Source organism: Hyalella azteca, unplaced genomic scaffold (assembly GCF_000764305.2).
Source record: "Hyalella azteca isolate HAZT.00-mixed unplaced genomic scaffold, Hazt_2.0.2 contig3451, whole genome shotgun sequence".
Taxonomy (NCBI): Eukaryota; Metazoa; Arthropoda; class Malacostraca; order Amphipoda; family Hyalellidae; genus Hyalella; species Hyalella azteca.
Genome location: NW_025933700.1, coordinates 131882 through 151819, shown reverse-complemented (window position 1 = coordinate 151819; position 19938 = coordinate 131882). Strand labels below are relative to the sequence as shown.

General features: G+C 40.9%; 1 protein-coding gene across 2 annotated transcripts in view; it reads right to left on the bottom strand.

Annotated features, from left to right (window-relative positions):
* Nucleotides 1-3859: 3859 nt before the first annotated feature.
* LOC108678918 (glutamate synthase [NADH]) overlaps nucleotides 3860-19938 on the bottom strand; it is a 42202-nt gene continuing 26123 nt past the window's right edge. For both annotated transcript variants that reach the window (XM_047879624.1, XM_018167415.2), the window contains 17 exons: nucleotides 19559-19647; nucleotides 18714-18895; nucleotides 18336-18440; nucleotides 17699-17834; nucleotides 17297-17434; nucleotides 16692-16877; nucleotides 16352-16483; nucleotides 16043-16178; nucleotides 15583-15764; nucleotides 15191-15391; nucleotides 14456-14845; nucleotides 12692-14314; nucleotides 12058-12477; nucleotides 11146-11313; nucleotides 10915-11028; nucleotides 10476-10632; nucleotides 3860-9371 (listed from right to left, as the gene is read on the bottom strand). In XM_047879624.1, the coding sequence (XP_047735580.1) occupies nucleotides 9229-9371; nucleotides 10476-10632; nucleotides 10915-11028; nucleotides 11146-11313; nucleotides 12058-12477; nucleotides 12692-14314; nucleotides 14456-14845; nucleotides 15191-15391; nucleotides 15583-15764; nucleotides 16043-16178; nucleotides 16352-16483; nucleotides 16692-16877; nucleotides 17297-17434; nucleotides 17699-17834; nucleotides 18336-18440; nucleotides 18714-18895; nucleotides 19559-19647 (4502 nt within the window). In that variant the 3' untranslated portion in view covers nucleotides 3860-9228. The remainder of the gene's footprint in view (nucleotides 9372-10475; nucleotides 10633-10914; nucleotides 11029-11145; nucleotides 11314-12057; nucleotides 12478-12691; nucleotides 14315-14455; nucleotides 14846-15190; nucleotides 15392-15582; nucleotides 15765-16042; nucleotides 16179-16351; nucleotides 16484-16691; nucleotides 16878-17296; nucleotides 17435-17698; nucleotides 17835-18335; nucleotides 18441-18713; nucleotides 18896-19558; nucleotides 19648-19938) is intronic.

Here is a 19938-nt window from a genome sequence, read left to right as displayed (position 1 = left end):
TGCAATGAGGAATATCCGTGCATAAAAAATCAGTTATTAAATATTGACGTTCCATGAATATTTTGTGTCACCGCGTTATGAATTAAATAAATTTCGATCGCTTGTGTGGGTCTATAGATGGGATATATTCCATCATAATTAAACTTCAAAAAGCCATCTGCTTTATGAAAAGAGTTTCCGACATTTCCTCTTTCGTCGATTCGATGTCGGATTGAGAAAAAAACTTCACTGTTGATAGATACCATAAAAAGTCCATATATTCTCGTTGATTACTTTCAGAATGGACCGCCAAAGAGCATCGTGGTTCTCATTCGCCATACCGCGAGAAAATCAATTAACCGATCCATCACCGCCTGATTACGAAGAGCAATCATCGTAAAGAATGCCTGCCACGGACGATGCTTCGATATGACGGCATCGACGATGAGCTTGATAGCTGCGGTGACGCTCAATCTTGTGTACATGCCGCTTCGTGATGCGATGAAATGATCCTTAAAACTAACAATTGGATCCATGAAATGTGAACACGAAGCATCGTGGACTACATGAAAATTTTTGCTGCACAAGTGAAAGCGTTAATTTCAGTCTCATTTTCGAGTAGCGAAAATAGAATTAAAGTAATGATGTGTCATGATACAGGTGTTCCTTGATTGGTATCTCGGTAGATACAACAAAGCCATGTGAAGTTAGTCTTAAATAACTTGAAAGTTATTTATTCATATGGACATGGCTAACAAATGTACTCAGAAATATTTTTACAATGATGAAACAATGAAACTTTTTCTTTGGATTGTTTCATTGAACTACAAGCCGGTCGACCAATCCAATAAAAGAATAAACATTTTAAAGATGTTTCAGCTACAGACACTGGCTGATGGAAGGCCAAGAATTAATGTGTCGAGATAAGGACGATCACTCATGAGATGCTGTCGAGTGTAGGTCGTAAACTCGTTGGTATATTGCGAATACATTGAGACACATGTTTACACTGAAGTGAATACTGCACTAAAATTGCAATGCATAATGCAATGAATCCGAAATGCATACTGCTCTAAAAACACTTTGCCATTTGGCATTCATGAAATATTCTGAAAATTTTTCAGCCGTCTTTTAATTATAAAACCTCTTAACTCTGGGCAGTCCTGGAAGTTCATATGATGTTCTTGTGACGTTGATGGAGAAGAAAGTTTTGGTGGAGATTACACAAAAAACTAAATAATATTTCAATCATTTTCCATCTGGTAGTCCGAGAGCTGAAAGGGTGATGTGAATTTTAATGCGTATCTAATGAAAAAATCAGCATAAATACGACATTTTACACGACACGTGTTATATTTCTAGTTGGAAATTCTGTTGTTTTATCACAATTTCCAAGGGTTGCGTCAGGAGTCCGGGATGAGTGCCAGCCAGCAGCTGCGGACGGAAAAGCTAACGACGCGTGAGTCCGGCCCGCGAGTCGCTCTTTAGGAGGTCGAGTTATGGACAGCCGGCGGAACAGCTTTCCTTGCAACAAACGAGCCTACGCCTTTTGGCTCCAGCCTGGGCTCGCTGCTCATAACTTTGAGCGAATCCTTTGAGAAAGAAAATTTGTATCTACAAATGCACTGGCACTTCCTTTCTGAAATTCGTCCACGAAGCTCGTGCGAGCTGTTTTTTAGGTTGTTGTTGAACAAGCCTTTTCTCAGGCGTACTTTTGCCGAATTCTTAGTTTTACTTACAAACGAGGTGTGTAAATTTAATTCAAAATTAATGCAGCTTCGAAGCTACTTCTAGATAAAATACAAAAATCCAGGGAAAGCGTAACATCTATCGGAAAAAAATGACTCCAGGATTTCTTTTGGAGCGGCGGAGTCGTAAAGCTGCACGTAGAGGCAGAGCCTCCCTTAGAACGCTCACTGGGTTTCCAGTCAAATGTTCCTTAAGGCGATGATGAATAGGAGGGAGAAGACTAGCGAGATCTTCTGAGCCATTAATTTTGCGTCAACAAAGGACATGGCTGCTGGTATCGCACCGCCGGAGCTCAATATAAAATTATAAAGCGAGAATGGCGTTAAAACATGCCCATCGATCCGACTTTTATTTTACGACACGTCAACATGTTTTTTTTTTATCATGTACTGCAATCAATTTCATAATTTCATAATTTGCATACTAATAAACACAAATTTGTTGAATCATTACTGGAATGTTTTGAAAAATAATTACTAGCTCTATATTTCATAAGTTTAGTTCACTTGAAATTCAAGACCTCATGTCGGCAAGGAACTGAGTTCACAAATACATTGCAGATACTAGCATCAGAGGCTGCGTTCGGACTTCATCGTGCGGAAGTGCATGGTCAGTTAATGGTCGTGGGTCAATTACCGCAGCGGAAAAATTAGTCAGGTATTATGCAAAAAGTTTCAGTCTATTTTGAAAATTTTCCACGTATTTTTAAAACTGTTCAGTTATTTTTCTAATAATTCAAGAATTAATTTAACGGTTTAGAGGTAATTAAAGGTTTTTTCTTAAACTATATCATGTTGCGAATACATGGATGTGCTTGGGTTTAGCCAAGATCAATGAATAAGGCCAAGTGAGTTGCAAACAAAGCATATAAGAAAATGGCTATTGAAGATAGAAAAATCTCAATCCAGGAGGGAAAACCCAAACAGTCATGATGGTGAAAGAAAAACCGCTTGCTAACACAATTGTCTCAAGACACTACCAATGTAGTTAAAACTTTAGCCAAAATTAAAACGATATACACTGCTGTGGTATTTTCTAAAAATAGTTCAGTTGTTAAACCTGAATAATTGCTCAACATAAATATATATAAACTTTATCTCATTTCTGAACTTAATTTGACGAACGCTGGAACACACGTAAACCAACTAAATCTCAACGAGGAAGTGATATTCATCCACGACTAGACTGGTCACAGTGCTGCATCCACGACTAGTCTGGTCACAGTGCTGCATCCACGACTAGTCTGGTCACAGTGCTGCATCCACGACTAGTCCTGTCTCTTATACACATCTAGATGTGTATAAGAGACAGATCCATGACTAGTCTGGTCACAGTGCTGCATCCACGACTAGTCTGGTCACAGTGCTGCATCCACAACTAGTCTGGTCACAGTGCTGCATCCACTGAACGGTGCTCAATAACGTTCAGAAAATGGCGTTCGAGCTCCACTCAATAAGAATACGATGATGGAATATGAGAGCAAACGATTAAAAATTTCACTTAAATTGCAATACGGTAGCTTTAATTATACACCAAAAATGATATAGAGCCTCTATATTCAGGACCTAAGAAGTAAAGTTGATATTGGAGATCTCCTGTTTATATCTAAGATTATAACAGTTTCCCTCGCGTTCACGGTTAACCAAAAGCCAAGCCAGTTGATGCTCTTACTCAGGTGAGAAATTCTGGCTGTCTGCGGCTGACGCTCACCGCTGAGTGACGCGCTAAACACGCCTTTGATGAGGTTACTCACTGACGAGTTGCTGGTGTTAGTCAGCGCCTCTTCTTCATACGCTTACTCAGCCAGCTTTTGTATCTACTCCGGGCCTCGACGACGAAAAAAATTGAGCGATTTTGCCCGTTTTTTCAATTAGTATCTGATCGATGACAATGATGGGGTTTCATGTATACAACTCAGCAACGTTGCGAAGAAACTTATTGTCCGTATTTGCTCTAAGATATAAAACGCTTTTATCTGATATTTTGTATACACTGAAATTTCTCAGTTGGTGACAGTTTCGTATCTGATTCAATACTCAAAAGCGGAGACGATCTCACGGAAGATAACAAGTGAGATTTAAATAATTAACCTTAACTCGGTTCACTAAGGAAAGGGCATTAAAAAATGTTCATCCAGCTATTTATTTATTTTTACATCGAATTTTAAACACTAGATATAGTTTTACACTCCTTTACTACGACTACTGAAACAATTTGCCCAAAGCATCGACCGGCCATTGTTCTGGTCCTCAGGAAGTGATCGTTGAATTAAGGCCAAAAATCCCACGCACATGCACCTCAGTCGAAATTACAATTTTATTTATATCAATATTCATCACTTTAATATAGAAAATTCAATAATATTCAACTCAATAGTAGGATTCATATTTGGAGGCTAAAACCCATAAGTGTATCTCAAGAACCCTCGGTGTTATCGGCGAATGGATTGAAAATTTGAAGACGTACTTTCCCCTTCTTACGCTACTTGCAGAACTGCAGGCCTAATAATGATGACTACAAGTAAGATATCTATAAATATAAGATTAAAAACATGCGGAATAATTGAAGAAAAATAGCTAAATAATGCAATGAAATTGCGGCAGAGTGGAGTTAGTGATTGGAATTATTATTACGCATTTATTACGTGAAGATCATAAGTTATGAGAGTACCAACAAGCCATGGTTAAACTATATATAATAGTTCAACCATGCCATCAAACAATCATCATTTTGTTGATCTGTTGCCGTCATGGTGACCGAAGAATGATGCATATCATCCAACGCGTACATATTGTGTGGAAAGACATGGTCAGTAGATCATTCAGTCAAATGGTTGTCTTGACTCTGTGAAGCTCAACTTTTAATATTACGAATTTATGAATTTTTCCTCTTGGTCTTTGTAATTGCAATCGAAGATGGAGACAACTATCTGATATTTTAATCAAAGTTTACAACTCTTTGTCGGAGTGGTTAGATAGAATATAGCAGCAGTATTTTGTTAGGTAAAATAGGTCACAGCTTGACCTCATCGTAACTTTACAACTTCAATTAGATATTGAGATTTGAATTGAGAACGGCATTAAATTGGCCCTCGTTGATGCATAGTAAAAATGCATGCTCGAGATAAGGTTATACGAGACGTATGAAAGAGTAAAAATGCATGTTGAGTGCAGGTGCAAATAAGATAAGAAAAATATCAAACAATTGAGTGAACAAAAATGAGTTTTAAAATGCACGGCTGTAATTTGACGAGAAAAGACTCTTGAAAAGAACAAGCAATGCCTTGCGAGCATTGCAAGGTTCATTAACAGACTCAGATCGACGCATGTTAAAGAAGTTGTGCTGAAAGAACACGCGTCGAACACAGCGTAGCATTGAGCATACAGGCTTCATTCAGTCGGTAGACGAATTACATATAATAATAAGTTAAGAAAGCATAAATAATGTCTCCTATTCAACCAATAGTATATAACCCATATAACCTGGAGCACACAGTTCAGCAACCCCCTTACAACCCTCCGTCACTTCAATTATCGGTAAACTCTGTTGAATACATGGGCTAAGAGACATCCTCAATCTAGTGGGAAAATTCATTTCTCCGGATTAAAATAGGCTAGAACGAATTTTTTAATAGATACGCGTAGGTTATGATAGTGGAACTCACTAGTCTAGATGCTAAGGACGCAAATACTTTACGGCAATAACGTACTTCGTAGCCTTTAATACAAATTGCTAAACTGATGGGCAATTAATTGAATACGGTTCATTCTCGCAGAAAGATCGACTGATTTTGTCGTTACATTGTGTCTTACCTTACATAATAACAATAATCCTTCATACTAAGCCATATCATTTCATGATAAAACCACAGTAATAACTTGAACGACATGAGTTTAATACTGTTAATCTGATATGAATACTGGCTCGCTAGCTAATCTAGGTAACGTTAAGACGAGGAATAGTATCCTCTATTAGCATCACACATTCACGTTTCAATCACATAGAGGACTAACATTTAACCCAACGCACGTGATGGTTGGAAAGCCTCAGAAACATCCAAGACACAATCTCTTGTAGACACACCAAGTGATGGCAGAGTTGAGGCGTTCAACCGCCATGGGGACGAGGGTGGCCAGCTCTTGCTTCAGTTTATTGGGACGAAGCTTTTAGCAAGCACATAACTTATATAACCAATACCAACAACGAAGGTTTCTTTAGAAAAAATGCTGCTAACGAGAATCAAATAAAATTACGTGATAAAAAAAGAAAGAAAAAACATAAAAATTAGATAGTGGATCTTGTCTTCTATCATTAATGAGACGGGAAATCATAAATGTCATTCATGATAAATATAAATGAGAAAGGAAGCTGAAAAGCACATTGCAAGTAATCTCGTCGCTAAAGCCATACCATTGAATTTATGTGAATTCATGATGGAGGTAAACATGCCTCCCCAACATCAATACCAACTCTCTCGTAACGTAGGCAGCTCAGCTCAGAACATTATAGAGAACTTGTGACTCAGTTGAACTTAACACTACAGAAGGTTAGAAATGCATTGAATGAAGGGAAATCAATTATAGATTTAAGGAAAGAACTGGCCACCCTAAGTCCCCAGGAAGACATATTGGAAGACAGTCGCAAGGACAGAGCCTTAATCTACACTTATTTGCGCTAAGTCAGAGCAACATTCCACTATAGATACGAACGTTCAACTACTACAATAGGAGCAACATCTCAATATCTTCTAAATTGTTCACTAACCAAGTCACTTCATAATCACTCCTAACTTACGCTATTATTTGGGTGGTCATTAAATGATGCGCTGTAGAGCATAAGATGTTAAATTAAATTTAAATCATGACCAAGTTCTTAACAGTGTGCTGTGTAGCTGCTCAATCTATAACTTACATTGTTCACCTTGTATGGTAAAGAGCAAGGATCAATCATATGACATATATAAAGTCGACTGTGCTTATGCCCCTAAAATATAACATTAAAAAATAGAGAAAACGAAATCGATTAGTTAATGAAAATCGATTTTCGTTAACCAGAAAATTTTTTTCATTAGAAATAAGTGTTTGAAAATCAATTGTCTAGAAGTACTGAAATATCAAATAATCAAACATTTAATTTTCCTAGAGTCGCAGAACACACAACCGCAGTTGTCCGCTTGTAGGTCTAAGGAGGGCTTAAACGTTGAAACTTATTTAGTAATCTAGATAGTTCTTTTCATACAGTGGGCACCTAGTGGAAGGAATTAGTCTGCTATACGGAAATCGAATTTAGTAAACCCATACTAAATTTATGACAATCATAAATACACGTAAATTAGCTAATACGTAGAGACGTCGATGCAACTCAGGATGGATTAGATTCACTACGACGTGAACAGGACAAGTTTTCAGTGTCGTAAAGGCCTGATTAATTGAATAGCGGCTGTTCGAATCTACAAGGCTAGCTGGTCTATTCTATTCACGATTGCAGCCTGTATGCTAAACGCTCTTGCATGCTTCTCAGTCAAAATTATATGAATGATTACATTCTACAAACAAATGCAAAAAGCATTAGGGAAAGGATTCATATTGACACAGAAACAGCAGTGAATGATTTTGCGACTTACGGGAGTTTCTCTCATAAAGTCAGAGTTATGATGAAACCTTAAGGAAGGGCAGTAAATCAAAGGCTGTTTACGGTAGCGGTGGCGCACCAGCAACAATTCGCCCAGAAATACCTCACAGGGACAGCAGACAGGCTCGTTTATGCGGCTCACACATGCACTTCAAACAAGGAGCTTTGAGGAATGCGTGCACAAAGAAGTTAAAAGCGTCCAGAGTAATGATGTTCAAAAAATAGCGATGAACGTGAATTCAATGATTCACTTTAGTGTGTTCGGCATTCACCGTGCCGATTGCATTCTGGAAGTGGATTTCGGCAGCAAGGATTCAGAAACTACTTTACAACTTTAACAAAAATATTTTCCACTATAATATTGCAGTAGAAGCGATGCAAAAAAGAGTAAAATTTCTACTGACTAGATAGCAACACAACCAAACACAAATAGAAATCACATTAAATGTGAAAATACGAGATCGAAGTCAGATACGGAGGGGCCAAGGTGCAAGTCCGGTCGCATTTTCAGTCTAAATCTACGGAATAAATGTATAAGGTCAACAAATAAAAGCATAAAAAGGTGAGGATACATTTATTGAATGAAATTATTCAAGCAAGAAAGTAAATGGCAAAAGATACTATTTACAAATATTAAAAATAAGTACAGCAATTAAGGAAATTATCATTAATCTCAGACATGACATGGGCGTTTCTTCATGTATCTATTTCCTTGTACATGCATTTAGATGACCATGCATTGATACTACAATTGTGGCAGTACAAACATCACTACAGGAATATCATTAACATCATTGAAAACATAATCAACTTACAGTACCGTCAGTGGTGCAATAAAAACTGCAATACTGACGGTGCAATACTGATGAAGTCTTCGATGAGGCAAAAATTCAGTTGCAGCTTTAAACTTTCCAACACAGATAACATAGAGCGCAAAGTTGAGAAAGATCAGACTTTAAAGTTGCAAATATTGCAACAAAAATATAATTTAAAGCTGTCAATTTTACCGTCCACCACAGGGAACCTTGCCCTCATAATGAACATAAAATGCTAGCGTGCATGTAAGGCGTCGTGAGGTATAATTTAATGTAGTCAGCGTTGTGAGTACACCGTGGATGACATCAAACTCTTAACCTAAGACACAGCAAGTAGCTGGAGGGAGGCTCTATTCAGGATCAATATCACGCAACGACTTCACCCTAAGAACATTTGATCTATTTAAATTCGATATATTCTATGACGAAGAGTTTCACCGTATATTGCTCATCTCGTTAAAGCATCTGCTTTCACTTATGAATGTAAAACGCTCAAGAAACTATTTTCACCCTCATGAGCTCGGAACACACTAATAAGCCACAGAATATATTGCACGATCCAACACACGTACGAGCCTCTCACTTATTGCCGCTCTTACACGAGCATAAGTCTTCTTCCAGACGCACAAATGGCCGATAATTATGGAAAATTCAAAAGATACTCGACTCTAGTAGCCAAGACCGAGCTGAATATTTACTTACTATGCTGCCCAGTTTTGATGATGAATAAAATGCTTGTGCAAGAACATCTACAAGAAATTTATCAGTAAAATTATGGAAGAGGATATTGCATGAATTGTATCAAGATTGCCAACCAATTATGCTAAAGATTTCAGCATCACAACAACAGAGACGCTTCAGAGAGTCCACCAGACACTTGAAATGTAAACGTCTTCATATCCAAACTGCCACATAACACAACAAGAACAGTAAGTTGCCATCTTGTAACTCACTCCAGCCGACGATGCTCAGACGAGAGCAGATCAGTGTTCCGTCATTTGACGACGACGCTCGATATGACGAGCAAGGACGTGGTCGTTTTTAGACGCTGAAATTAACCCTGCTGCTGCAGGACCACGAGACCACCGACGGTGGACAGCGACGACCTCCCCTGCATGAGGAACGCGTCCACCTCGCGGGCGGCCTGCCGGCCCTCGGATATCGCCCACACCACCAGGGACTGGCCTCTTCGGCAGTCTGTACCGAGAAGAAGAGACCGTTTTATAACGTAGTTTTCTGTAGTTTTAGATTATTCAGTAACTTATATACTGTTTGTGTAAAACCAACAGAAGAAAATAATGAAACGATTCTCGAAAAGTTGAAAATACGTACGTATTTGTCAAAGCTTGTGTGTTTGTGTCAATGTTTGAAACCTGGCGCCGTAAATATGTATATAGGAGCGTTAGGCTTCAAAGACCAAAAAGCACGTATCCAGGATACTTATCGTGTCGGCGGCATTCTTTTTATCTGAAATTATGTTACTCTTGGTTTGAATTATAGGTCATTTGAAAACAGGGAAAACGAACGGTGAATTGCGAATTTTTTTATAATTCAAAACATCGTATATTATCCAATAGTAAAAAATTTAAATTAGCTACGGATTTCGAAATGCGAGGTAAATGCAGAAGTGGGCACAGTCCGGTAATTGGTAATTAGCGAAGATGACGTTTTCCTTATCGTTCGAATTTCTCGTGCCACACTAATGGCCGACTACGTCAACATATGTACGTCAACCAATCACGTCTTGGATAACAAAAGACGTGATAGGTTACACAAGACGTGATTGGTTGACGCACATATGTTGACGTAGTCAGCCATCAGTGTGGCGCACCGGCTAAGGAAAACGTCAGCTTCGCTAATTAGCGGTTAGCGGACTGTGCCCCCTACTGGGTAAATGCAAGTTCCAAGTTAAACAGAAAATTCATTAAAATAGCGTGTGTTAATTTAAAAATTTTTAAATGGTTCCGGAATTTAGGAAAATGGCATTCGGAATAATAGAATTCAGGAAGAGAGATAACGGGATTTTCAGATTGTATAGGATTATCTATCCCGGTCAACGCCGGTAAAAGCTGCAAGTATCTGATGAACATAATACAAAAATATTCCAGTTGAGTAGTAGGCAACAATTATTGCAGTAAGTAACATTACCGACAGTCTTTGTCTAATCAGCGGCGTATGTAATAAATGTACATTCAGGAGACATAAGTGCCCACAAACGCACGCTTATAGAAATTCAAGGATACACAAACAGAAAGAGGATGCAACTAAATGAAAATACAGGCAAAAGCTTTTGAATCTCACCTCCTGCTGCGAAAACTTTGCTGACCGACGTAGCGTATTTGCCAGCAGGGGTCTTGATGTTGGAGCGCGGGTCCTGGTCCAGCTCCAGCTCTCCGATGATGTCCTTCTCAGGGCCCAGGAAGCCCATGGCCAACAATATCAGATCTGCATCGTACACCTGAACAACGAACAACATCGATGAGAATTCTTTAACTATTCTACAGATCGTCTAGTAGCATATCGGGACAAAAGTAACTTGTGATGATTCACTGTGTGCATATTCAGTTTTATTATTAAAAATAATAGATCAGACATGTAAATTTTTTTTTGAATATGAACGTTTCTGCGATGGTAATAAGCAAGTTCCATAAAATAACTGTAAGTCCGCTATACATGCGGGCTTGTCTGATAACGAAATAAAGTTATTACTTGCATAAACTGATTATTTCACTCTTCTCACCTTCTCGGTACCAGCAATTTCGTCCATCTTCCAGCGCCCGGCATCGTCCTTGGTCCACTCGACCTGCACCGTTTTGACGCCCTTCACGTTACCAGCTCCATCGTCCAAAAATTCCTGATAAGGAACATGGAGCCTTCGTTAATTTGTAATCAGTTAATTGACTTCTACACTAAAATCTTGACAGATATACCATAAAAACGAATGAATACTTACGTAACTTGGGAAACTTACCTTGGTGAGGGTGCTGTACTGGCGAGGGTCGCGGCCGAACTTGAGTTGGACCTCCTCGTGGCCGTAGTCCACCTTGAAGACCCGTGGGTAGGTGGGCCAGGGGTTGTCGCGGCCGCGGGATGGCGGAGGCTGAGGCAGGATCTCGAAGGTGGTGATGCTCTTGGCTCCCTGAAACGAATGGCCACCTCTTTAAGAATAATCATTGCGCATATAATCGAATGCATTTGATGTCTCATGCGAGCTCTAAACTTGCTCTCAAATATGAATTATATAATGGAGTCAGTATGATAAGGGAAAAATACATATAACCATGGTCATAGCTGTATTAAATCAGACAATACCAAAAATCTTCATGGTATTGACTTATACATGGTATACAAAATTTATCTCGTATGGTCTATACAAGATCCCTGAAGGGTTACTAGAATTTGAAACAAGAACCAACACCAGGGGCCACGGCTATAAGCTAAAAAAATTGCGCTGCAATTTCTCCACGCGACAAAATTTTTTCTCGCTTCGAATCACCGACATGTGGAACAGCCTCCCCGATGACATCGTTGGAGCTCCAAGTATGAACGCGTTCAAGAACAGACTAGATAAAGCTATGGAAATTTATATGTTCAGATTTGAAATGCCTGGCTCCTTATCGAACCCGGTGGAAGTCTAGTAGCTACTTCAAACTATCGCCAGTCATGAAAAGATCCGGTCAAATGACACGAGTTTAGATCTATGAACAAGGCACGAAAAGGAGAAGAATCGGCGACAGGCCACATCAGGCCTACATTTCAGCGCCGACATCATTATGTTATGTTATGTTAACAGTAACGCCAGATTAATACGTCAATTTAATACAGTCGAAAGAAGTACACAACCATTATTTATAACGAAATTAAACGCGTGCAGCTAACATACCTGTCGAAGTGAGGTAGCAATGCAGTCACAGCCTGTGTCACCACCACCAATAACAATGACATTCTTGTCCCTGGCGGTGACCCGCTCTGTATCCAAGACGTTTCCCATTTGTTTCTTCTGCCACGTCTCCAGGAATGTCATAGCAAACTCAATCCCATTGAGAGACCGTCCTGCGATGGGCAGGTCTCGTGGCCAAGTAGCGCCCATGCACAATACCACCGCGTCGTGCGAGTCCCGCAGCTCTTTGGCAGAAATGTCCTTGCCCACGTAAGCATTGGTCTTGAACTCCACTCCTTCGGCAGCAAGCAGCTGCACGCGCCGCTGGACGACTTCCTTGCTGAGTTTCATGGTGGGAATGCCGTACTGCAGCAGACCGCCAATTCGGTCGTTGCGCTCCAGCACCGTTACACTGTGGCCAGCCTAGAATCGAAGAGAAATATTAATTCATTCATATTAATCCACGTAATAAAATCAATGAAGCTACTAAATTTAATGGGTAAGCTTGCTGCAGATAAATTTCATACGAAGACAATCTTAAACGTAAAAATCCCCTCTAAAATGATTCACAGCATCCAATCCTGAAATATATCTAGAAATTTTAAACACGAGTGAAATTGTGATAATAAGTACTTACTTTGTTGAGCTGATGGGCGGCTGCAAGGCCTGCCGGACCCGATCCAACAACAGCAACTTTCTTGCCCGTGCGACTCAGAGGTACTTCGGGCTTGATCCAGCCTTGCTCAAACGCATGGTCGATGATGGACACTTCGATGTTCTTGATGGTCACTGGCAGTTCGTTGATGCCAAGAACACAAGAGCCCTCACAAGGTGCAGGACAAACACGGCCAGTAAATTCAGGGAAGTTGTTTGTTTGCAGCAGCTGCTGCAGCGCTTCCTTCCAGTTGTCATTGAAGATTAGATCGTTCCATTTAGGGATGATGTTACCGAGCGGACATCCATGAGAAGACTGGCAGAAAGGAACTCCACAGTCCATGCATCGAGCAGCCTGTGTTTTCAGACCTTTGCGTACATTCTCATGGTTGTAGATTTCGTCCCAGTCTTTTTGGCGTGCATCTGCATCTCTGTACGTCTTTGTCTGACGTTTGTACTTCATGAAACCTCGTGTCTTGTCCAAGATACGCTCAGCCTTGCTCTTGTCCATCTGCTGGGAGTCGGCAATTGTGTCTTCTATGTCTTGAACGACGGGCTCATTCTTGGCAGGTTCCTTAACAGGCAGCTTTTCTTCTTCTTTCAGAGCTTCACGTTCAGCAATCTGACGAAGAGCTCTCTGATACTCATAGGGGAACACCTTCACGAAGTTGGAAGCTTTCGCAGGCCAGTCTGATAGGATGTCTTCGGCCACAATAGATCCAGTCTTCTCGACGAAAAGCTTTAGTAAGTTCGCAACATATGCGAGATCTTCTTCCTTCTCCAGTGGTAGAAGTTCAACCATTGATGTGTTGCACTTTTTCTCCAAGTTTTTGTCGTATACGTAAGCAATGCCACCAGACATACCAGCAGCAAAGTTTCGTCCCGTTATTCCAAGAATAACCACAACGCCCCCGGTCATGTACTCACAACCGTGGTCGCCAACACCCTCAACAACAGCCACAGCACCCGAGTTCCTCACAGCAAACCTTTCAGCTGCGATCCCGCGGAAGAAAGCTTGACCACTCGTGGCGCCGTATAAGCACACATTTCCGACGATTACGTTCGCGTCCGATTTGAAGTTTTCAGGAAGATCTTTCTCAGGGAAAATGACAACCTCACCTCCGGACAAACCTTTTCCGACGTAATCATTGGAATCGCCCTCCAAAGTGACATGCACGCCCCTAGAGAGAAAGTTACAGAAGCTCTGACCGGCTGAGCCTTTCATGGAAATGTTGATGCTGCTCCCTTCAGGCAGCCCTGCATCGCCATACTTCAAAGCAATGCGGTACGAGAGAGTGGCTCCAACTGCGCGGCACTCATTGTGAATGTCCAATTTGATATCGACCGATTTTTCGGTTCCTTCAATTACGCCAGCGGCTCGTTCAATGAGGATATTGTCAAGATGTTTATCTAATTCGAAGTCCTGAGCCACGGAGCCACCCACGATGTTTGTGCCAGGGCGCAACGTGAGCGCATTCTTGAGGATGGCGGAGAAGTCGACTGTGTTTACTTTGGCCATCGAAGACTTGCGTACGGAGAGCAAATCTGTGCGTCCAATGAGATCCTGGAACTTGCGAATGCCCAAAGATGCCATATGCTTGCGGACCTGAACAGAAAATTTGTATATAAGTATCGTTAACAATTAACCAAATTATAGAATGAAATTTCAGCATTTCAATTAACAGTCGAGCCGATGGTTTAGAAATGCAAAAATTCTGTAATCTTGCCAAATAAACTTAAAAATTACCTCTTCAGCCAGCAAGAATAAGTAGTTGACCACGTGCTCCGGCTTTCCTTCGAACTTCTTCCTGAGTTCTGGGTCCTGCGTTGCTACTCCGACAGGGCACGTGTTGAGATGGCACTTGCGCATCATGGTGCATCCCATGACGATGAGGGGTGCGGTGCTGAAGCCGAATTCGTCAGCACCAAGAATGGCTGCAACGACCACGTCGAAGCCGCACCTGATTTGACCATCAGCCTGGAGCACGACTCGCGAGCGTAAATTATTGAGCACGAGCGTCTGGTGGGTCTCAGAGATGCCCAGCTCCCAGGGCAGACCAGCGTTCTTGATGCCAGTCCAGCTGCTGGCTCCCGTGCCTCCGTCGTGTCCTGATATGGTGATGTGTTCTGCCTTGCCCTGAGCGTATTCAACCACCGTTATCCAAGTTACCACAGTAGAAACGAACAAAGTAAGTGAATTTCTATGAAGGAATTGAATCCAAATTAGGTACTTTAATAATTAGGCAGTTTAAAAATTATAGTGTTGAAATTTTACCAGTTGTACATTATTTTTGCTCAAGTTTTTCAAGCCGTTGGCCTCTGAACAGTAATTGGGAGTCTATACCATACCAAAAAATAAAACGCTAAAAATTTGTGATAAAAACGCAGGTTGAAAATAGTCCGCCTGCAGTAACTTGAAAAAGACTTCTATCTGATTAAACACACCTAGCGTCAATACATGAGACTGCTAAATATATTGTACCTTCGCCACACCAGAAGCTACGACGCCGACGCCGACTTCGGAGACGAGCTTAACGGAAATGCGCGCGTTCGGATTAGAACATTTAAGGTCGTAAATGAGCTCAGCGAGGTCCTCAATGCTGTAGATGTCGTGGTGTGGCGGAGGGGAGATGAGGCCCACGCCAGGAACAGAATGACGGGTCTTGGCGATGCCATCAGACACCTCACGGGGGAAGATCGCAAAAATTTCATAACTTTTCAACAGGAAAATTTCTTAAGTAGACATTGACAACTGCCCCTCTGGCGTGGTTATAAGCTCAAGCTATGAATGAAGCTAAGAAATAAATTTAAATATCGCATTTTGGGCAACTGATCATACACAGGAGCGATATATCGACATCGATGACTTATTACTTTATATCCAGGCAGCTCTCCGCCCTCGCCAGGCTTGGCCCCCTGAGCCATCTTGATCTGGAGTTCGTCGGCGTTGGCGAGATACGCGGCGGTGACTCCGAAGCGTCCGCTGGCCACTTGCTTGATGGCGGAGCGGCGGTTGTTGTTCGGGTCCTGGTTAGTGTAGCGCTCGGGGTCTTCGCCTAGAATCATAACAAATTTTGGTGCATTTAAATTGCACCGAACCAAAACCCGCATCTTAGATTGTCTTTAAAATTTGTCTTAATTTTTTTATCTTAGATTGTGTTTACAATTTGTGTTACTTTTTTTATTGCTCGATAAGAGTTAGGATTAGGAAAATTGATGTTATATTTCAACACTATTAAGGAAAGAATCATAATACATTTCAAAGATATTATTCGTATGTATACTAGAAACAAAATTTGTAAAAATATAATAAATTAGAACGAAGTTATCGTACCTCCTTCCCCGGTGTTGGATTTTGCCCCCACGCGGTTCATGGCGATGGCGAGAGTGGAGTGAGCCTCCATGGAGATCGAACCAAAGCTCATGGCGCCCGTCACGAACCTCTTCACGATCCCAGACGCTGGCTCAACCTGGACGAACAATGAATTAAGTACTTATGCCCCAACGTTATCTTAACAACGTATTTGCAATGATAGTTGTTTTGGTAGTTGAATAAAAGACTATGAAATAATAAGATATTTCTCCAATAGAGAGAAGAATAAAGTACCAAAACTTGTCATGCAAGGAACGCCAGATGTCTCACCTCAGAGATGTCAATGGGCGCGGCGATCTTGTTGAGCTCGAGCTGCCCCCTGAGCGTGCACTCCCTGATGCTCTTCATCGTGTGCTCGAGGAACTTGTCGTACTCGTTGTTACTGTTGCTGCGTGAAGCTTCCTGCCAACACACAATCAAAGCATTAATTTTGTCCACACCATACCTTGGCATCCTCCCAAGCCATGAATTAACCGTGAAACTTGTCAAGACAGCAAACTAATAAGCATTTATAATATCAATTCAACGTAAAATTGATTTTGCAAGTAAGGAATTAATTTATCTCTAAACAAGGAAGTCTTCAAGGAAGCATGAATGTCACATGCCAAACCTGAAGGTGGGCCACAGAGTCAGGGTCGTTCATGTGCTTCTCGCCACCAGCCCGCCAGTGCAGGAAGCCTGGGTTGCGAAGCGTGAGAGTGTCGCACTCGCGCTCGCCGTACGCCAGCAGGTGTCGCTGGAACTGCTCCTCTGCCACCATAGCCATCGTCACGCCGCCCAGACGCGACGCCGTGCCCTGAACGTAGGAATTTATTACAATAATTTGGGACCATCTGTAGGTGATTTATGTCACTTTATGAAATATTCAAGTGGGTGTATCTGATGCAGTATTCAAAATTGCAGAATGATATTTAAATAAAAAATTAGAGATATCATTTTACGATAAAAGCGCTGTTAAAGTGGGTGTTTCAATCTCAAAGTTGCATTGAATTTAACTAAACAATCGGGACTGTATTAATTGAATAATAAAAATTTCACATGTTTCATTGAACCGCAAAGATAGTTTTTAAGTACTTGCAGGCGCATTAAAAAATTCTAAAGAGTAGCTGGTATCGAAACTGAGACAAAAAAAATTTATTGGACGCAACCAATAACGATTTGTTTATATTCACTGTGAGCATTAATTCCCTGGAAGAGAGTGTACAAGTAACTTACCTTGAAGCAGGTATCAATGATCTCAGCCGAGATGCCAACGGCTTCAAAGATTTGGGCGCCTTTGTATGACTGAAGCGTCGAGATGCCCATCTTTGCCATGACTTTCGACAGACCGCGGTCCATGGCAGCGCTGTAGTTCTGTAAAATATCACTACATCAAACTCGAAGCATGGATAGTTGGGGCTATAATCAAAATTCATTATCCCTGCAGTAGGCGCTTTCAATTTACTTCCTTTTAAAATCCTCTTTGAATTCAAGAAAGTTTTAAAAGTTATTAACATTGATGCAGCGCTCGTTCCATGTTACCAGTACTTACTACATGAACACTAATTGTGCAGTTGTAAATAAAATACAGTTGGAGACCCACACGAAAATGAGACAAAGAATGTTAAGCAAATATACCTTATATATTGTGTGATCGTCCAGGTCCTGAGGTAGGACTCCTTCCTCCCTGAGAGACGCCATGGTCTCGAACACGAGGTAAGGGCACACCGCGTCAGCGCCATAACCCACCAGCAGGCAAATGTGGTGTACCTCCCTATTAACAACAACAGGTAACATGAGGACAATTAATTAATTAATCCTCATATGAGGACATAAAAATAAGGTAAGGTAAAATGATAGCCAAAGAATAGGGACGAATTTTCTACCTGGGTCGAAAAATTTCCAGTCTTGCATGTATAAGATGAGATAATAATGAACACGAAAAAATAAAAATCCCGTTAACTGAGTTCGGAAGAGCATTCGAAATTGAATTTTAAAAATATGCCCATTTTGAATTAAAACATACAAATGGACAAAAATTACTCAGGCACAAAATTTTTTGTGAAAATTAAAAGTAATGTTGGACAAGTTCATCAGAAGGATTTTTTGAGAAACTTGAGCTAAGAGGGCCAACTCGTTGAACCAAAACCAGTAACACGAGCAACTCGAGTAACATTTAATAACAATTTGACATTTGAAGTTCAATTTCTCAATCATTCCTCATTATCTAAATTCTAAGTGAATTTATAAGACTATGGTATTAATTTTATCTCACCTGGCCTCGCCCGTCTCGAGGACGAGACCAACTTTCATGCGCTGGCGCTTCTCGATGAGGTGGTGGTGCGTGGCGCCCAGAGCCATCAACGCGCTCACCGCAACCCTGGAGGCAAATGGTAATATTATCAAACAGTAAAACATTCATTGGAATAGTAAGAAACATGTTCAAACGAAGTAATAACTGAACAGAGCTACCAAATCGATTCTGATAGATTGAGCTAAGTTGGCTTTACATTAGTAGGAGTTATTTAATTCCGTGTTAGAGGTGATACCCAAGTAGTGGGTTCCCAAAGGTCGTTGAGGTCGTCATTAATACCATATAAAATTATGTGTTATAGTTAAATATTTTTAAACTGTTTACTATATTTGGGCGCACCTGTCAGGGCCCATAGCGCGGTCAGAGAGGACAAGGATCTGGTGGCCCTCCTTGGCGGCGACGCAGGCCTCGTCGCAGACGCGCTGGATGGCGGCCTGCAGGCCGGCAGGTCCGTCGCTGGCAGGGAACGTAATGTCGATGATCTGCGAGCACCAGTTGCGGTGACGCGTCGCTTTCAGCACCTGTCAGCAAGGAAAAAAAATTCCATATGACTTTCCACATGCGTTTTTTTAGAGTGCATGGGCTTTGAAATCTTGATGCTTTTAAACAAACATCAACTGCGCAAGTTTCAGCAGATGTTAAAACATTTCAGTAGTAGTCTGAATTTAATCCAAATCCCTAAACTTCTTTATTGTTTAGGAAGGAAAACCAACACATTCATCAACTAGGTGGCAATTGGTTGATCTTCTTAGGAAGTATAAGTGAGGCTTCACACAGCAGAGTGAGAATCTCCTCGCTCCCAAAAGTCTCTGGCTGGAGCACTGAGTTTAAGATTCTTGACTGAAGGGAAAAATAGAAAAATATAGGTTTCTAAAGACGAAAGGGGATGGAAGAATTGTGGGATGTAGTGTGAAAAGGCCGTGAACCGACAAAGCTTATGTCCTATGAGCCATATTATGAAAAGTGACAGTTGGAATTTAGGATGATCATTTTTTCTGAAACAAAATTTTCAAAGCTATGAAAGTAAAAGGTCTATCTCATCCACGCTTATGACAGAAAAATATAAGGCAAACAATAGTTTACACCGAGATAAAATATTCTATGCACAACTTCGATTCTTCCTCCAAAATTATAGTAATGACTCTGAAGCTAAACACCAAGTCAAAGGCATGTAAGCGCCTGACCTGCAGGTCGTTGAGGGAGAGAATGGGGTTCTCCAGGAAGAGGCGGTGGCACTGCTCGGCGCACGGCTCCAGGATGTTCGCTTGAGGACCTTACGGGGGAAGTAAGTGATGATCAAACAATAAACGAAAATAAAATTATTCATTTCATGGAAGAAACAGCTCACATTGGGGTGAAACATTATAGACTAGACAATTAATCGAAAAGCATTATAGCAACAAAAGTATGAGCAGACATTTCAAGTTAGGTTTGATCCTAAATTTGATTCTATTAAAAACGGACTTTCTAAATGAAGTTTGCGAAAACCTAATAATGTAATAGTTACACTAGTGCATCAAATGAGGCGATTTACGAGGAGAGAATGAAAGAGAACAATGGCTGC